Here is a 19,609-nt window from a genome sequence, read left to right as displayed (position 1 = left end):
TAAAAACCAACAGGCTCTTCCCAGCAGTCATGATTTATCTGTCCTCCATGTCCTGTTTTACTTTCCTCCCTAAACAGTTTAATTCTGGAATCGCTGGGTCATCTGTCATCAGAAGATCTAACACGGAAGCAATATTTTACCCTTTGCTTTGCTGTCATTACCAGGTTTTAACCTTCTCGGTTAATTGAAGAAGGCAAAAATTAGCCAGCAGACAAACTGTTCATTTTAGGAGCAGAACAGGCTTGTTTAGGGATCATCCTCACTGGAGGGTGCAGTCTCCACCTTAATCTCACTCCGTCTGTCTTTATCTGACAGTGTTCGGCGCATCTCCTTTCAGCAACAGCGTTATGAGATGACGTAAATTTGATTCAGCGCCCATTCTCATGTGCCACTCTTCCGTCCAGGTGGTGAGTCGCGTTGCTGCTCAGCAGGGGTTTGACTTGGATCTGGGCTACAGGTTACTGGCAGTCTGTGCTGCCAACAGGGACAAGTTCACTCCCAAGTCTGCAGGTAAGACCCAGCATTTACTTAAATACCAGTGTTTGTGTGCGTCCACGTGTGTGTCTGCATGGTCGCACATCATCGCATCTTAATATATAATATAGTAATATATATCTATCTATATATACACCTATATAGCTATATATAGAGATATATATTTGAAGAAATGGTTGTGTGGCTAAAAAGAAAGATAATACAGCAACAGTTGGTTTACCTCTGAATTCATGTTTTCCCTCTGTGTCAGCTCAAACGGCAGTTCAGATCAGGTCGTATACACCCTGCACACCCACAGAAGCAGTGGTTCTGCTTCCGTCTGACATTTATCTATCAAATCTAACCGCATCTAACCGTTCCATAGCCCCCTCGCTGCCACCTCTGGTCCTGCAGGAGCATCCTGTTTTTATGCAGAGAGAGAGAGGCGGGTGACAGGGGAGGTCCCGCAGATGCGTGCCGGACCGGACAAAGCTGTAACCAGCCAGTCAGAGCACAGCTCAACCTTTGTTTGGCAGTTACATAAGCGACGGCGAGAGAGTCCAATATTCCAATTTCTTTGGATTTCCTGACAGATGGAACGTGTCACTGTTTCGTAACAAGGATGGCAGTAATGCTCCTGTAATGCCTCACGCCACCTGCACTTACATATGTGCGGCGCGTCCGCTTTAGCTGTTCAGTTCCGCAAAGTGAAGATTTATTTAAGATGAATATCCTCTTTCTGCTGCGGTGGGAAGTGTCTTGTTGGGAGGAACTTAAGTGGTCAGACAGACGTCAGTGTGCAGTATTGATTGCCGCCTTGCTCTCTCTGTCTGTGTTCCTGTGTCAGGCTAATGTGATTGCCAGCCAGGCATGGGCTCGGCCCGGCTGGCTGTCAGGGCCCCAACTGACAGTCAGAATCAGCCCCTGCCTGCTGATAGTTCTGGGATCTAATAAAAATAAGCACTGGGTTTCAGGAAGAGCTGTTTATGCACTGCAGACAAATGGGGACTGTAGTGTGATTATGTTGGGGGGGGGGGTAGAATGCTGGCAGTCATCGAGCATCCGTCCTGCCCTCATGAGGGCTTCTGTCTGAAAAGGCAGACGGGAAGGCGGCAGAGGAGACGCGCCGGACACCTGAGCAACTGCACATACGTAGTTTCAATGGTACAAGCAGAAAAGAAGCCAGATGAACAGGTACCGATTCATCTGCTGCCTGAGCTTGTATGAATGAGTCTACGTGCATTCAGCAGAATCTTCCCACAGTCCATATGGTGACATGGCGACAAGGATCCGAAACCTGAGAGCCCAGATTAAGGAGCAAATGGTCTGGGTTTGCCTCTCTGTAGGCTCCTTGGGCGACGACGCAGACTCCTCAAGACTGTGAATCAATCGCACTCATGCTGTCACTGAGGGAATCAGTTAAATAGATAAAGCAGTAATTCACACCCAGCTTTTTTTAAATCAACAATTTGACAAAAGAGAGTTGGGTTTGAAATAAACTGCTGCGGGAACACTTGCATTGCTGATAATGTTAGATATTTTAGGGTCAACAAAACGGTCGATTACCAGGTAATTCTGAGTGTAAGGCAAGGTTTCCCTTTTTTAATGTATTCAAAAATACATCCTCTTATTTTTAGAGGTGCCAAGGCACTTCTGTGTTTATTTTTAGATGTCTTTCGCAGTCAGAATTCCTTCGATGTATGTTAAATCAACATGGCAGCACTGTGAGACCTGTGGAGGTTTCAGACACAGCAGACTGTCTGAAGATTGTCACCCTGCAGAGAGGCATCAGGATTAGCGCGCTGCTCTAATCTGGAATCGGCGAACGAAGAGATTTATGTGCTGTTAGCAAACTAGCATTAGCACAGTTACCTCTTAAGCTGCTTTTACAGTTCGGGAACTTTTTCCAGGAACCCTAGGAGGAACCTTGTTACCACACAGACTGTGGTCTAAATGTAGTTCATAAAGTATTTTCCAACACTGGGGAGCTGTGGGACAGTGAATATTCCTGATTGGCTGAAGCTCTTTGATATGCTCCTAGGGTTATAGGTCATGGTGAAAAAAAGTGGGGGAATCTACATTATAGTTTTTCTTGTTCACTTAAATTCTTCAGTTGTTTACTGATTTGTATTGTGTCCCATGCTGAGACATTAGTCATTAGATGTTACTATTATCTTGGGTTTGTAGGGCAGCTATTATGTTGATAGGTTGTTAATAGGTGTGTGCCGCTGCCCTACAAACACACACTACTCTGAGCTATTAGGCCACCGTGAAGTCCGCTAAAAACAAATCAGATTAGTCACGTAATCTGTATCAGATTTGACCCTTTCCTTCCTTGCTGAGGTAGCCGCTGCTCTCACGGTAGCATATTTTTGTTTGTAATGAAGCAGCGAATAATAAACCACCGATGGCGTCATTATGAAGTCGGTGCTGAGAAATGCCCCCATCCCGTTTGACTCGCTTGCGCGTGATATCACCGTGACTTCACGCGGCTCGGATTATAGGTAGGTGCTGATCTGGATGATTTTTACCTACATAAATGACCTCCCTGTTACGTTTCCAGCTGCAGGCTGGCGCACAGTTGGGTGTTTCTCTTTTCCCGAGAACAATTTATGTCATTGGCGGCGTCGGTGAGACAATTTTGTCAATTGCCCGGCAGGAAGATTTGGGGTAAAAGCGGCCGGTTGGACTGAATGATTGTTTTTTTCACGGTGGGCGATTGGTTTGCTCACCTCCACCCGCTGGCGTCTGGCTTTTAAACTGTATTTGCGGAGTTGTCTGCACCGGCTCAGACAAAAGAGTGCACTCACAGGCAGGAAAACAGCTGCTTTGCTGTGTCAACAGTGACAGAAAACTTCCAGGGTGTGGCGATACTCGCCCACTCTCAATTCCTCCCGTCTGACACGTCTGTCTCAGTTTGCTTTCAGCCGATTGATTTACTCACCCCCTTTCCCTCCGTCTTTAAGCTGTGCGTGGAGCCAGAGGAAGGTGTGGGCCTCCTGTGTTACTGACCCAATCAACCTTACAGACTTTTATATTTAATTACTGCTGAGTAAGAGCAGAGCGCTGAATTATTAACAGGAAACCAGGTTTATTTTTAGCCAGCGGGTCTCTCCTCTCACACTCTCCACTGGTTCGCCTCCGATGATGAAACCCCTCCGCAACCAAAAATGTGTCTTTGCAACTTCCGTCTAAAGTTTACACAAACAAACCTCAGCGATATTAGTGTATCGTTTGGAGTGTCAGTTTTCCTGTCGCTCTCTGTTGTTTACATTGGTTGATCATCCATGGATGAGTGATACGCTGAGACCTCCGCCCATCCATCTCAGACTTTAAGCCGGAGTTGCCGAAAGTTCTGCTCTTTCTCACGCGCAGCTGATGGGCTTGTTTTGCTAAGGAAAGCCTTATTGGTGACAGTTGAGGTCTCCTTGAGGTCTCTTGCTGGTGTGTGTGGAGGGTGATTTGGGGAGCAAAGAGGAGCAGAACTCCAGCTCTCTTCTCTCCTCCATGTCTGTTGCTGCTTTTGTGTTTTTGAAGGAGATTTAGCTCCTCCCACGAATGCAAGTTGGCAGCCTGTTCTCCTTTTTGTTTCCTGACACACACTGCTTCCATGTGCGCTTCTGTTTTTCTTTGCGGTGGCGGCTTAAAGAAAGGCTAACACATCAATAACGGCAGCCAGCAACAGGGTGAGAAACGGGGATATCTTAGTTTATCTGTACTCCTGTTTGTCTCTGCCTGCTGTCTTTATCTCTCCCTCGTGTCCTCCCTCCTCCTCAGCTGTCTCCTCTGCTCCCTCTGTCTCTCCGCCTGCCTCCTCCAGAGTGCGTTGGAGCCGGTAGCAGGTACAGCGGGAGCCCATTAGTGCAGAGTCCAGCTCTGATTGGATAAGCCGGAGAGACCAGTAGACTGCCTCTGAATAATTGATGTGCATTGTGCAGACACTGGACAGGGGGGGGGGGCAGATCAGAGAGCACGGCAGGAAAAAGAGTGAGCAAAAGAAAAAGAAAAAAAGGGAGAGAGTAAGTAAGAAAGAGAGTGAGTGAGTGAGTGAGTGAGGGGAGAAAGGGATGCGAGCAGACGTCCAGGAGGTTTGGAAGCAGCAGGCACTTTGAGTCGCTACTGGCCTCTGCAGGAACAGGAGCGTTTGTGACACCAGGCTTTTCTCCGCTGTGATGGGAATGAGATGAGATGTGCAGGGACTCTGCTCGGCTCCGGGTAAGTGTGCGCGTGTTTGTGTGTGCACGTGTGCGGAGGGCCGGTGCAGCACTTCAGTCTAAGATGATACGAGTTTACACCGAAATTTTGAGTCTTTTTTTTTTCTTTTTAACCTTCAGCACTGGTGGTTTTGACTTTGTTCTATCTGATGCAACTGTAATTTCCACTGCAGTTAAAAACACTGTCGCACCAGACAGGATCAGCAGGGATCAGCTGATCACTGGTTGACCTGTTAGAGTCACATACCAAACATTGTAAGGAACTGTAATATTTATCGTTTTATTGCTGTTTTGGGCTGAAAGAGAAAAAGTTGTGTGTGTTCTGTCTGTGGAGGCGGCACCATGATTTCCACTATAGCACCAAAGGCAAGTGTGTGTTAGTTTATGACCCACTTTTCTGCTCTGGATCCTTTTTTCTGCTCTGCAGGCCTGGAGGAGGACAATACTCTCCCCTGAAAGGCCTGTTTTTTTTGTTTCTGTTGTGTTTAATATCCCATAAAGGGATGAAACAGTTGCCTCTTATGAATGAGTTGAGGGTATTTGGGCAATAAAACACAGCGCTGCACAATATTCATTCAGCATTTAACACAACCTCGAATCTAACATCTTAATTAATAAGCAAGCCTGCAATGACCTTTAAAGAGGCGTGGAGTGGCTGCGTCTCCCCTCCTGCCCCTGGTTTTGGAACCTCTTACTCTACATCTTTGTTGTGGAACTATGTGGCCTTTCTGTTGGACTGCTTAGTGACTCATTGCTGACATTTGAACTACGGAGCATTTGTTTGCAACAAGGTTGTTTTTTTTTAAATAATGAATTATTGCTTAACATCTTTTTCCCCCTTCCTCCCATTTAGCAGCGAGCAGCCAAGTAAATCAGAGTTAAATGTGTTTCTGGAGAATTCGGAGAATTTCTGGAAGCACAAACAGTTTTATGGGAGATAAATATTGTCAGCAGGCAGGAGGGGGGCCTTCAGAACACTCGCACGTTGTTTGTTGGCACCTTTTCCCGTTCACCTGCGGAGGCTGCGCAGCTGGAATTCCTCTTTCTTCATCAGATCGCTGCTGCGTTTTATCAAAACAGCAGCTGTAGGAAATTCCTGATTGTGTTTTCATGATTCTGCCGGAGGAACAAACTCGGGGAGAGATTAAGCCACACAATGAGGAAGTTGTGTCAAGTAGTGGGCCTGGTTATAATTAGGCACGTGATATCTACCAGTTCCCCTCCAGTGGTGGAGCTGCGAGTGGCTGGCAGGAGGAGTTCATTCACAGTTTGTTGTTCTCTCCTCGCAGTGTGAGGCACTTTGCTGTATAAGTACTTCTTCAAAAACACTGACAGTGAATGTGTTTGTTTACACAGCGGCACAAAGCCGAGGTTTTCTTATTTACTGGGGGGAAAACTGTCCGTATCCAAGCAGCGTGTGTATGTGTGTTTTTTAGAGGTGCAGCTGAGTGTAAATATGTATTTTTAGAGCATGATCAGACATATGCCATCCTACGCTGGCTCGCCGTGATTGCTGAGGCATCAGATAAAGCCGTCCGATACAGATGTGGGAGGTCGCCACACTGGAGGTCTGTGGGGGAAGCCACACACACGCGCGCTGACTCACGGAGCATGTGACGCGGCCGCCCAACAAAGCTGAATTTAACACTGGTCGCTTCAGCGGCATGACTTGTGTGTGGTGGGAAATGTGCCGGACGCGTACCCGGAGAGCTGCGTGGTGTCACTCCGCATCAAGCAGGGCTGGAACCAGCCTCCATCTTGTCAAACACAGCGTTTCCTCAGTCAGATGTTCCGCCTCCAGAGAAGGATGTGGTGACGTTGCAGGAATGTTCTCTCATTATCTTTCCCGTGAGGTGACGCCGCGACCTCCTGTAGCTGTGCATTAACGTGTAACAAACAAGGCACTAATACTGCCTCTTAGTATTCCTGAATTATGTTTATTCTGTGCATTTGAAGCTGAGTCTGTTGAATTAAGGTTAATGTATGTTAACCACAGATATTAATCACGCTATGAACTGGAACCCGCTTGCTATTTCATTCTGGTCTCCATGAAACAACAACTTTTTGGCTTTTGTCCTAATACATATTTAGTTCTTTAAACTTTCGAAGCAGTCTTCATGCCATGGGGGACCGCGCTGACCCTCACAGGCCCGTCTTGATATTAAATCATCTTTGGCAGGTTGAGAAAATGTCAGCACATTTTGGTTTATATTCAAGCTCAGTTGAAACTGAAACAACCCAGACTTGATATTAAATTCAACAGGAAAACAAGCGCGAATTGGACCATGAATAGTTATTGCAGCACTTTTCAGAGGTTACAGATGCTCATATTTGTAGCCCTTTGTCCACATAAGACCTGTAGAGGACGTCTTACATATTTATTAAACACAAACACACGACTCAGATGTGTTTAGTCACATGTGAGAGGTTTCCCAGCTCGGACGTTTAGCCAGATTTAGCCGCTACATACTGCATAATGTTTGGTGTGTTCTTGTGACCCTGTCCGCCATTTAAAATGTGTAATTTGAACCCCACAGAAACCAGCACCTGCAGGAGATGTCAGAGTGACTCAGGTAGAGACACCCTCCCTTCCGGGCTGCAGCATCTTTTTTTGGCTTGTGACCCACACACATACTGGGGAGGGGGGGATCTGCCCACTCCCTCCATCCCCACCTGTCCTCTGTCTAGCATCCTTCCATCCATTTTCTCCCCCCTCTGTCCTCATGTCTGGTGTGCTGCCAGAGGTCATCAGTGACATGATCAACCAGGGAAAAAACCAACAAACCAAGAGTTGGCTTGTTCAGTGAGAGAAAGATTTAAAAAACCCCAAAAACTAATGAAATTAAACAAAGGCACGAAATTTGAATTCAGATGCTGCTTCAGATCTGTAACACGTTTGAAGAGTTGGTAGAATTAAAGGCACGGTTTTGGTTTTTGGAGTGTGATTTCTGACAGGAGATGAGTCTCTGCAGGGCACGTTTGAGTTTGTCTGCCTCCGAGCTTTGAGACTAAAGCCCATTTGATATGCTTTTCTCTTGAAAGAAGTTGGCTGAACAGAGAGGGGGCAGCATGGGGGATATCATTGACTGCTTAAATGGCTTCCATCACACCTCAGCAAAAAGCATGATTGTTTTTTTTTGTTTGTTTGTTTTACTTTGCAGGATTTTCTATCCTCTCTATATTTGTCTTTTGCATAATTTACCATATTGTACCCACAGCACAGACCTACCTGCTGTTTCCCAGACCTCTATGATGATCGATTCTGAATTAACGCCTTCTTTTATTCATCCTACGCATCGTCTCAGAGAGCTTTACTGTCGTGCCCGTGTGTAGAAGCTTTGATTGATCGATGTAGCGTTTGACCATTCATTACCTGCAATTGTATTGCTACTGAAATATCTGGAATCTCTCTGTTATCTAATAGTTTTGAACACCATCTTCTGCTGTGATACATGGCTTAAAACAAATGAACCATTGATGTATTTCCATATTTTAACAAGCTTGTCATTGATGGGAGCTGAAGCTCTACTAGTCGGGGCTCTCAGGTGCCACCTTGCACGTGCAAATAGACCACGAGTGATTTTACTCTAAAAACAAAACCTGTTCTTCCCCGTTGACGAGCCCTGCCACCATGTCCAAGGACGGAATCTGTGTGTCTGTTCCCACTGGCTGTTGGATCATTTTGGCCCTTTTTTGCCCCTCTTTTTTTAGTGCGCTGCTTTCTCCTGCACAGGAAAATTGAAGCTTTCCTCTATAGTCCAAAGCACATTTGGTTCAGTGATTCACACTCCTGGGAGCAGTCCAGCGTGGTGACAGTCCTCCGCTGTGTGCTTCAGCCTCATGGTTACATACATGAAAGCAGGCGCGAGGACTCACATTTAAATTGCATCAGGTGTTCATCAACAAAGTGGCGTCCGTATTGTGTAGCTAAGTGAATTTGTGTCGGGCCACACACACTTACAGCGTTCTATAATCTGATAGCAATATGTTGTGACACAAACACGGTGCTTTCAGCATTCATGGTAATTAGCATTGAGGTTCCTTGTAATAAAAGGGCTTGTGTAGACACACACAAAAACACACACTCTGTCATTAGTTAATGGGCCTTGCAGCCTGTTACCATGGCTTACTCTCCCTCCCTGCTGCTCCCACAGGGGCCGAGGTGAGGGGAGAATGAGCCGGGTCTCCCGCTATCAGTCACCCATATGGGGTTTAATATGGCTGGAGTGAGGAGGGCCCATATGTCTCTGGGTATTACTCAATTGAAAGCTGGAGCTTCTCGGAATGGGGGCTCTTCTGGGGGGGGGGTTAAGGAGAGTTTCCTAAAAACAAATCTGCTTATCTTCTTCTCTCCTTGCTGGCGGGGGAACAGAACAAATCAGCTGTTAGACGATCAATTCAGAAACTCTTATTGACGTGTCTGTCTGGAGTTTTGGAGGTGTAACTGGAGCGATTATCTATGATTCCATTTCCAGAGTCCAATCATTTAAACAAAAGGCAATAAATGCTGGATCGCTTTCCTCATAGGCTGGAGTGTTTTTGCAAGTTAGAATGAACAAACCCAACAAGTACCGATCCTCGTGCTGACGCGTGTGCCTCAGGACAACAGAGTAGCAGATAGGCCTGTTGTTCCAAACCGGAGCGACAATCTCTCAACATCCCTGCCTGACTGGGAAGTGTCACATCAACACATCACGTAGCATTGAGGTTCTGCAGAGATCCTCTGAAAATCTGGGTAAACTCAGCTGATTTTGACTGTTTCACGTGTGCGAGTCAGTAATTCACCAATGAGATGTGAAGAAGGGGACAGACATTAGACGTCTCTATGTCGATATATGACTGGGGCGTGGCGTTTAAGGTTGACCTCCTTTGAGCAGAGCCAGACTGTGGAGATCATGAGATGATATGCCGCTCCGTATCGCTGCTGTAAACAGCCATTAGCTGCAGGAGCACCCAAGGCTGAGCAGCACGTTTTACTGAAAGAACTGTGCAATTTGCAGCTTCTAAAAGTACAATGATGTTTCCCAACCATTTTTATATCAAAATAGAAAATTGTTTTGGCACTAGAAAGAGTGTAAGAACACCACTGGTCTGCATTCCAAAGTTGTTGGATATGCTTTCAAATAAAACTGCCTCCGACATCCCATTCTAAAAAATAACACAACAAGTATCTTTTACCCTGATCTTTATCTGCAGCCAAGAGAAACAAAAGTTTAAAAATAAGGCCATTATCGACTGAGTGGCTCCATCCTTTCATTTATCCCAGTTGTTGTTTGCTGGTTATTTATAAGAACCGTAATAATAAAGCATAAAAATGCATTTGAAATGAACTCATGACACAGCGTAGCTCCCATCCCCCAGACCTCGCGTCTGACAGCACAACTTAAAGTTGTCAGCAGGAAATTCAAAGGGGACGAGTGAGGGGGTTGTGGGCGTGCAGCGTTGGTGAAAAGGTGGTGCAGCGGTGGGTGTGTGATGGTGTTGGCAGGGTTTTAACATGGGGGTGGACAACGAGCTGATAGCAAGGTCGCGCGAGCTGTTCCAAGCTCACTAAAATATGCACATTTCCTTGAGTGGACCCTCTCTCTGTTATAGGTGACCTCTGGCCTTCGCAGCTTGTTAGAGTTAGTTGCTGATGTGCTAGCTCACCTCCTCCGTCTCATTGCGTGATCTTTGGGTCCTAATGGCGGGTTGCCAGTCGAGGAGGCAGTTCCTCGGTGTGGAGGTGGTGATTTAGTGAGGAGATAAGCTCTCTGTAATGGCAGGGTGGAGTAATTCCTCCTTAACTGGAAGGTTTGCCTCTCTCCGCCCTGCTGGAGAAAATGTCGCCACTTTGTTTTTCATTCCTCTCCTCTCGTTATCTTTATCTAACTTGTTTCTCTTCTTGTTTATCTTAGTAAAGAGACCCATATACACTCTGCATATTCAAACCATAAACCAAGCATGATCACATCCTGGGAACTTGTGTTTATAGGCCGATTAGGCTGAAATAATGTGTTAAATAATTGAATTTGATCCCAAAATGTTGCCTTTTAGTGAAGATTTTACAAGGATTTTAACGTTGACTTGGACTAAATACAAATTGAATTAAGAATTCATAAATATTGTTTTCTTTTAGAAGGTAAGACAGTAGGTAGTGTTAGTGCTCCTCTTTTTTGGGGACCTGGGAGGTGTGGAAGATAGACCAGTGTTGGTGAGGTGTGAAGAAAGCGGAGGAGTATGAAGACGCCACCGTTTCATTTGTGTGCCGCAGATCATGTTGTCTCCGTCTGCCTCTCACGCTCCATTCCAGCCCCTCCCTCTCTGCACCAAATAACCTGCAGGTCCTTTGTGCTGTACAAGAATTTTATTTCCTGTGATGTTAACTGTAAATAATCAGAGCCGATTTGCTGTCGTACGGCGCCCCCTGCTGGATTTAGCAAAGACTGCAGGGTGATCCATCACTGATGATGCATTTTGCTGCCCACGTGAAAAAAATCATCAAAAAACGTGTGTGTCGTGTTGAGGTGAGATAAATGCACAGAATGTACATTCAAGAGTGTTCATATGTGTTTCCCTCGCAGCCCTGCTGTCGTCGTGGTGCGAGGAGCTGGGTCGTCTGCTCCTGCTGCGTCACCAGAAGAGCAGGCACAACGAGCCGCAGGGAAAAGTCCCCATGCAGCCGAGCATGAACAGCATGAAGCCTGGGCTCACTCACAGGTTAGTGGGGGGGGGGTACTGCTTCGGCTTAGAGCTCAGACCCTCTGTTTATTTGACAATGTCCACTTTATTGAGCAGTAAAATACAGGAAACCTAAGTTGATCAGAAGTTTCCTCTCATCGGGATATTATCTCAGATTTGTCGCTCATGATACTCCCAAGCCGAGCGAGGTGGGAAGAAGTGAAGTCACATCTTTGGAGAACATTGTGTGCTAATACCTCTCTGACGGTGAAGCCAAGAGTCAGGCCTTGGGTCAGGCTGTGCTTTTAAGAGGGGAAGATTGAGCACCTCGACCAAGAAAAACAAGAGTCTCTCCAAAAACAGCAGTTTCCTCCCACTTAACTGGACACATGCCTCTCCCCAGGAGGCCCCAACCTGTTCATTAAATAAAACACATCAGCATCAACTTGTCCAGATATTTAACTCAAATGTGAAACGTTCCAACTGCTTTGGATGGCTATCAACCCAGATACATAATTTAACTTAATAAAAGGTCCGTCTGAGTGCACACCTCCTTATCAGTTCAATTGGAGCTCTTGTACTCATCGCTGTGCAAGCATTAGCACAAATCCTGGATAAAAATGTGTTTTGAAATTGGATGCCAAGCATTTCTAATGGCCTCACATTTGGCAGACTGATTTCCCCAGTTATTTGCATTTTTAAGGTAGATCCTCATCTCTCTTGGCTTTCTATTGGTTATTTTCTTGGCCAGTTTACCCAAGTGTGACGTTAGGCACATGTTTTTGTTTTCGTGTACTTTCTAGTGATGGTTCCTTTCCCTACGACTCTGTCCCCTGGCAACAAAACACCAACCAACCCCCTGGGTCATTGTCGGTGGTTACAACAGTGTGGGGTGTGACCAACACGTCACAGAGCCAGGTACAGTATGTCCAAACATCGTGTCAGGATAAATTCTATTCCGCAGGCTTACGGCTGCACTGCACACTCTTCATTTATTTTACATCAGTCATGGTTGTTGTATCGTTCACTGGTGACTCCAGGTGCTCGGGAACCCGATGGCAAACAGCAATAATCCCATGAATCCTGGAGGTAACCCTATGGGATCAGGGATGTCTGGCAGCGGACCGGGGCTGAACTCTCCTCAGTTCAGTGCTCAGCAGCAACAGTTTCCAACCAAAGGAGGTTCTAACCAGTCGTACATGCAACAGGGGATGTACGGCAGGCCTGGCTACACTGGAGGTCCTGGTGGCTACAGTGGGAGGTAAGAGTCTGTCTTTTGTAGAGAATGTGGCCAGTAGCATTTCCTGTCATCATTAAAGGGTGTTCTGTGTGTTTCTGTAGTTATTCTGGAGGCCCAAATGCCCCTCCGGGTGGAATGGGAATGACCTCTCACACGCGTCCCCCTGGTGACTTCACCCAGCCAGCCGCCGCTGCTGCGGCAGCCGCCGTTGCTGCCGCTGCCGCCACTGCGACGGCCACGGCAACGGCCACGGTGGCAGCTCTGCAGGAGACCCAGAACAAGGACATGAACCAGTATGGACAGGTACAACACGCGTCTGCTAGCATGTATAAATAATCCCTGCAAAAATAACCACTGATCCACAAACCACCCTGAAATCTCACGTCCCCCCTCCAGATGTGCTCCTCCTTCCAAATGGGCACCGCTCAGGCCTACAACAACCAGTTCATGAACCAACCGGGTCCCCGAGGCCCCCCTGGAGGGATAAATCCAGCCAGCATGGCATCTGCCATGAACAACCCTAACATGAGCGGGCCTCCCATGGGCATGAACCAGGCTCGAACTCCTGGAATGGGGCCCTTTGGACCTCACGGCCAGAGGATGCCTCAGCAAGGTTACCCAGCGGGACCTCGACAAGGCATGCCCATGCAGGGGATGAAGAGGCCTTATCCAGGAGAGGTGAGTGGTTTCAGTAGATTGATTATCCCTGACAAGGTTTATCTGCAGGATTACAACTGTTGCACTAACATTCCTGCCTGCACAGTATTTTTGTATTTGAAAGCATCCAGGCTCCTTTTCAACTGTTACTCAGTCTTCACGGTCTCTTCTACGTCTATTCTGCTCTCTATTGTTCGTGCTTTCGCCCTCCTTGTGTATGAATCGTATCCTTACCTCTATCTTTCTTTAAATTATTTTTACAGGCAGGTTATGGGGGTCAGCAGTACGGACCCAACAGTCAGTTCCCACCACAGCAGGGTCAGTACCCCACATCAAACACGTCCAGGCCTCTGTCATCGCCTAATTACCCTGGCCAGAGGATGCCGGGGCAGCAGAGCCAAGGACAGTACCCCTCTGGCATGCCCATGGGTCAATACTACAAGGTCTGTTCCACCATATGTTTGTTATAGTGTCCACTATAAAAAACAATAATATGTCTGCTTTAAGAGTAAAAACTGAGCAAGAATGTATTGTTTTGCATTTCTTATACAGCAAGAGTCCTTCAATGGTCAGAGTACCAACTTTTCTGGTGGTGGATACTCGTACAGCCAAGGCAACGGGGTGAGTTTCACCAAGCTGTTGGTCTTAGATTTGACGTGGTCGCACATGTGAAATGAGCTGTACAGAGGTTTTCATTTACTGACTTTCCTTAAACAGCCCCCGCGGCCTGGAAACTACCCCCACTCTCCTGTCCCTGGAAACCCCACACCCCCTATGACCCCAGGAAGTGGTATTCCACCATATCTGTCACCAAATCCGGACGTGAAGCCCCCGTTTGCGCCTGACATGAAACCAAATATGACAGCGCTGCCGCCCCCTCCAGGTGAGCGTCCCAGACGAGCGTCCTCTTTGAAGCGCACCGTGTTTCCTTTGATCTGCCGTGTTGCATGACTTTGACGGTTTCAAATGTCACCTCTCGCTTTCTCTTCCATCTCAGCGAACCCCAACGAGGAGCTGCGGCTGACGTTCCCGGTCAGAGACGGAGTGGTGCTGGAGCCGTTCCGCTTGGAGCACAACCTGGCCGTCAGTAACCACGTCTTCCATCTACGACCCTCCGTCCACCAGACGCTCATGTGGAGGTAGGACGGCGCCACCCCAGAATCTGTTCTTCCCCCTCCCTCATTCACCTTTTAAATGCCACTCTCTGCTGCCCCCTGCAGGTCTGACCTGGAGCTGCAGTTTAAGTGCTACCACCATGAAGACAGGCAGATGAACACAAACTGGCCCGCCTCCGTCCAAGTCAGTGTCAACGCCACGCCCCTCACCATCGAGAGAGGGGACAACAAAACATCCCACAAACCCCTGCACCTGAAGCACGTGTGTCAACCTGGGAGAAACACGATCCAGATTACCGTCACCGCCTGCTGTTGTGTGAGTAACCGTGTGCAGATCTCATCACCGCGACGGTAATTGAAGTCTTTAGCGGCGTGCTATATAGCACTGTGCGTTTCATTTTCTCCTTGTTTTAACGTTGCCTCGCAGTCTCACCTGTTCGTGCTGCAGCTGGTCCACAGGCCATCTGTGCGCTCCGTCCTCCAGGGGCTTCTAAAGAAAAGACTCCTTCCTGCAGAACACTGCATCACCAAGAGTATGTCTTCTTTTGTCAAATATCATAGTTAATATGCAAAAGATCATCTCAATTACATTTGCCTTCGCCTGCTCCTCTGTTGTTTTAAAATAAACCCTGGTGCGTCGCCAGCGAGTGATCGCAAAGTGAAACTTTCCCTCTGAAACTATGTTTCAGTTAAGAGGAACTTCAGCAGCGTGGCGGCCTCGGCAGGAAACACCACTCTCAATGGGGAGGACGGCGTGGAGCAGACGGCCATTAAGGTCTCGCTCAAGTGTCCCATCACCTTCCGGCGCATCCAGCTACCAGCACGAGGACACGACTGCAAACATGTGCAGGTGGGTTCAGGTTCTGGTGGACTTGTGTGTCCCTGACAAACAGCGCTGGAGATGAATTGTCCTGTCGTCTGCAGTGTTTTGATCTGGAGTCCTACCTGCAGCTCAACTGTGAGAGGGGCACGTGGAGGTGTCCTGTGTGCAAGTGAGTGTTAACTTGAGCTTTTTGGACAAGGCCATCGTGAAGATTCTTATTACTGAGTGTTATTTTGGTTTTTTTTTCCAGTAAAACAGCATTACTAGAAGGACTTGAAGTGGATCAGTACATGTGGGGAATCCTCAACGCCATCCAAAAGTGCGTTTCTTATCTTCTGAGTTCAGCCCCAACTCTTGGTCTTCATAGTTCTGTGATGTAACGTCCCACTTTCTTATTCCACAGTTCAGAGTTTGAGGAGGTCACTATAGATCCCACGTGTAGCTGGAGACCCGTCCCCATTAAATCTGAAATACACATCAAGGAGGACCCTGACGGGCCACTGGCCAAGCGGTTCAAGACCATGAGTCCCAGTCAGATGACCATGCCCAATGTCATGGAGATGATCGCTCAACTTGGGCCGGGTCCAGGACCGCACGGACCGGGTCCCAGTCCCTATACGCCTCACCCCGGTCAACATGTCAGTGGGAATGGGGGAGATTACCCAGGAGGAGGTACACAAAGCCTGATCCTGCCGAGCGCTGTAATAACAAAATAGCCATCATCTTGACACTCAAATGTCCTTTTGTTCCCGAAGGCAACAACTATCACAGCCAGGGGAACTTTGACTTCCCTCATGGGAACCCCTCTGCTGGGGGAGTGGGAGGAGGTGGAGCAGGAGGTGGCGGTGGCGGCGGTCCACCAATGAGCGACTTCATCCATGGACCCCAGCTCTCCCATCCCCCAGATGCCCCTGGCGGTCTCCTTCCCCAAGAAAAACCCCACACCCACGGGATGAACGATGCGGTGAGCAGAGCGTGTTTGACCCCTCGATCTACCGACCTCTTTGCACCAGCGCATCATTTGATTTGTCCAGCTTACTCCCCGACAGTGTGGCCTAGCATAATATGAATCCTCAGGTAGTCTCTAGTGTCTGAAGGGGGCGCCACATGCTCATCTCGCTGTGTGTAGTCACAGCTCCACATGTCTGCTGATCACGGCTGGCTTCCATTAAGGAGAACTGTTCCATATTATTCATGCTAGTGCTCATTTCGCTTTACCTGTCTTTCTTCATGCTCCCGTCACCCCTTCTTAACACGTAACCTCTCTAATCTTCCTCCTTCTCTGGCTTTCTGTCTCCCTCTCGCACCTGCAGATGTCCCATCCCGATCAGTCCCATAACTCCATGCAGCAGATCTTGCATGCGTCTCCCCACCCTGGCAGCCAATCAGGGCCTCCCTTGCATCACAGCAGCCAGTCATCTCAGCCGCCGCGTCAGTCGCAGCCGCAGCCGCAGCCTCAGCCAGGGCAAAATAGTCACCCGCACGGTGACATGAACTTTAACCCCTCCTCAGATGGCCAGTTGGGTCAGGGAAGCCAGGACATGCCTGAACCCTCCCTGGACGTAAGTGTGCTCGCTTTCCGGTGCCATAACTTACCTGTTAACAGCTAACATTGTCTGCCGCAGCCGCTCTCGTCCCCGTGGTCGGTGCTCCGGTTGCTTCTCTTTTTCTGTGTGTCGCTATAACAACACACTCCGTCCTCCTCGCCCGGTCTCTCATTTTGCTCTACTTTTTGTCCACAGCTGCTTCCAGAGCTGGCTAACACAGACGAGTTACTGTCTTACCTCGACCCCCCTGACCTCCCCGCCAACAGCAACGACGACCTTCTCTCCCTGTTTGAGAACAACTAGCCCCGCTGCACCCTCCCGCGTTGTGCTCGGCTGTCTGTCCTCAGACACTTCACCGTCCTGTTGACACTTGGCGAAGCTTCCTGTGTTCACACACACACACACGCGCGCACACATGCACACACACGGTCTGATGGCGTGTGGCATAAGGACGCATCTGAAAAGTTTGGGAACTCCGGGGGAGAAAAGGCCACTCGTCCCCTACTCCCCACCCCCCCGAACGCATCATTTACAGCCATGGCACTAAAGTGGTAAAATAAATAAGATATTTGTGACTTTTAACTTGTGCAGCTAAAAACATCACATGTAAACAACACAGGGGAGAGTCATCAAAGGGTTGTAGCTCTGTTTTTAGCCATTTCCTTTGTTAAAAAAATTTAAATATGTTCTTCCAGACTTCCCCAGACGTATGTGTGCGTGTGTGTAAAAGGGACAGATGAAGGAGGAATAAGTGACTTTAAGAGGTGACTCTGTTCTCCTGTAGCTCCTCCGCTCTTCCTTGTCCATGTCTTTGTCCACAAAGTGCGCGTGTGCCAATGGCTCCTGTCGTCTGTGTCCAGCCTAGATGTGCTTGATCAAACCGCATTTTTTTTTCATTTTCTGTATATTTATTGTTTTAATTTTTAACCATTTGTCTTATCTTGACCCAATAATGCCCTGAATCAGATTCCCATTACCAAAGTTGTCTATACTTGGCCTGGATATCATGTCGGTGTAAAAGCAGGATTTTAATATGTACGCCAGTTTTTAAATCACTGTGTTTTAAACGAACATTTGCACGACCCTTTCCCCGTTTTTCGTTGTTTTGTTACTGTCAAGTTGCGTCTTTTAAAGCAAAATCCATCCTGCATGATCTGACAGTGTTTCCAGAGCTCTTGTATATACCTTGTGTAAATATTTTGTGACTGTACAGTACGTCATACTGGTAACTACATGGTACTGTACGTCTGACAAACACAGGTTATCCCTGAACTACCAGTCCAGAATTATGGTAAATTCAACCGGTCGCACTCTCATCGGCCTTGTATCGAGCACCCGTGTAGTTTTCCATCACCCTGAGAGTCAAATCATCTTCAAGGGTCATCTTCAATCCTTAATGCAGCTTAGAGGTCCGGATTTGTGTTTTTCTTTCAGGTGAGATTGTGCAAAAGCCTCTGCGTTGTTCTGTGGCCTGATTTTTTTTTTAAATAACCTTTATTAGCAGTAGAGGAAATACCGTGTGTTTTCGTCCCATTTTCTATTTTTAAGTTATATTTGTCTTGTTTTCATGGCTGTTATACCCTCCAGTTAACACGAGGTGGCGTAGTTTCCCCCAATTTGAGACGCGTAACCAGCCTGATGAACCAAATATGAGAGGATCAGATGTTTGTGTTTGTATGTCTGTTGAAGACGATGCACTGCCGCATTAGGATGATTTTTTTTAAATTATGATTATTTCCCTCTTTGACGTGATATTGTAAAGAGTAACCTTCCACAGAAAAAAACAAAAAACAACACATCATTTGAGCCACACAAACTGTACCGTCTGGTTACAGAGGTCAGGAATTGACTGTTGGGCTTAAAAGAGATGCAATTAATGTAAAAACGAATCATAGAGCAGGAGTTCGTGGCAGAGATAAGAGGGTGGGCACTGGGGTGTTAAGGGGAATGTGTACATAGTGTAAATGATAAATAGAGACACGCTAACAGAATTGTATTCATTTTCTCCAGGGGGAGTGTGCATAGTGTATGTAGAATTTGTAAAGCTGCCATGATCCTCCTGTCGGACATTAAATTGGCAAACTGAGTCTGTGTTTGTGTCTGTGCAGACCTCTCTAACCACACCTGTTCATTTATGTAAGATATTTTATGTACCCATTCACGCAGGGTTTCCAATGAGAGAAAAAAAGACTTTTTTCTTTTGTGTAATATTAAACTTCTGTGTATTACCTGTGTACTTTATAAAGGTGCTACAAAATTAAATAAACCTTATGAGGTATAATTGGGACTTGGAGGCGCTGAGCTGTGATTGGCTCTGGAGGGTTGTCTCCAAACTTACAGTTTGTAAAAGATTTTGTCAAATTTCTAACTTTTATGCAATGTGGCAAAAGATGCTATAAAGGTACAATCTGAAGCGATTGGCACAGCGAGCAGCAGTTGTCTCTTTGGTTTTGTACATTCTATGTACAATCATTTCATACTCTAAACTGGTCAGACAAACATTGTGATTTTTAGTCTTGCAAATCTGTATGTAGTTAGACGACGTGACATCCTAATATTTATCTAATAAATATGTATTCAGATGAAACACAGTCAACAGCCTCCGTGTCTTCTGACATATAATGTCTAATAAGAGCTGAAATATTTCATGAAAAACCAAAATTAATCTATGCTGCACAAACCATAAAATGTGTAAAATGTGTTTAGTGCCAAACTTAATGTGTGAGATTTTGATTCAGGGAACTTTCCTGTCGAAATTACGCAGTTCATGGGTGACAAATCTGACCTTTTTTCTTTATTAAGGGCTTTACAGACCCCCCGCCAAAAAAAAAAAAATTAAATACTTTGGTCTGGGGGAAAACACTACATTATTACAAATA

The 19,609-nt window shown here is 46.9% G+C and overlaps 1 protein-coding gene across 9 annotated transcripts in view; it reads left to right on the top strand.

Moving 5' to 3' along the window:
• The window catches only part of zmiz1a (zinc finger, MIZ-type containing 1a), a 72,490-nt gene extending 53,164 nt beyond the window's left edge, over positions 1-19,326 (top strand). For 2 of the 9 annotated variants that reach the window (XM_029835708.1, XM_029835709.1), the window contains 20 exons: positions 405-510; positions 7,226-7,261; positions 11,252-11,387; positions 12,152-12,266; positions 12,389-12,609; positions 12,690-12,891; positions 12,985-13,266; positions 13,509-13,688; positions 13,798-13,866; positions 13,963-14,128; positions 14,243-14,384; positions 14,466-14,676; positions 14,788-14,893; positions 15,050-15,210; positions 15,285-15,352; positions 15,434-15,502; positions 15,587-15,855; positions 15,939-16,147; positions 16,497-16,745; positions 16,926-19,326. In XM_029835708.1, the coding sequence (XP_029691568.1) occupies positions 405-510; positions 7,226-7,261; positions 11,252-11,387; positions 12,152-12,266; positions 12,389-12,609; positions 12,690-12,891; positions 12,985-13,266; positions 13,509-13,688; positions 13,798-13,866; positions 13,963-14,128; positions 14,243-14,384; positions 14,466-14,676; positions 14,788-14,893; positions 15,050-15,210; positions 15,285-15,352; positions 15,434-15,502; positions 15,587-15,855; positions 15,939-16,147; positions 16,497-16,745; positions 16,926-17,033 (3,105 nt within the window). In that variant the 3' untranslated portion in view covers positions 17,034-19,326. Of the gene's footprint in view, positions 1-404; positions 511-3,902; positions 4,161-4,212; positions 4,690-7,225; positions 7,262-10,339; positions 11,178-11,251; positions 11,388-12,151; positions 12,267-12,388; positions 12,610-12,689; positions 12,892-12,984; positions 13,267-13,508; positions 13,689-13,797; positions 13,867-13,962; positions 14,129-14,242; positions 14,385-14,465; positions 14,677-14,787; positions 14,894-15,049; positions 15,211-15,284; positions 15,353-15,433; positions 15,503-15,586; positions 15,856-15,938; positions 16,148-16,496; positions 16,746-16,925 lie in introns of those variants that run through there. The other 7 variants (XM_029835712.1, XM_011603281.2, XM_029835710.1 and 4 more) reach the window with 7 other exon arrangements.
• The last annotated feature ends 283 nt before the right edge of the window (positions 19,327-19,609 follow it).

This window comes from Takifugu rubripes, chromosome 4 (genome assembly GCF_901000725.2).
Source record: "Takifugu rubripes chromosome 4, fTakRub1.2, whole genome shotgun sequence".
NCBI classification, from domain to species: domain Eukaryota; kingdom Metazoa; phylum Chordata; class Actinopteri; order Tetraodontiformes; family Tetraodontidae; genus Takifugu; species Takifugu rubripes.
This window is presented reverse-complemented; position numbering and strand designations above follow the sequence as displayed.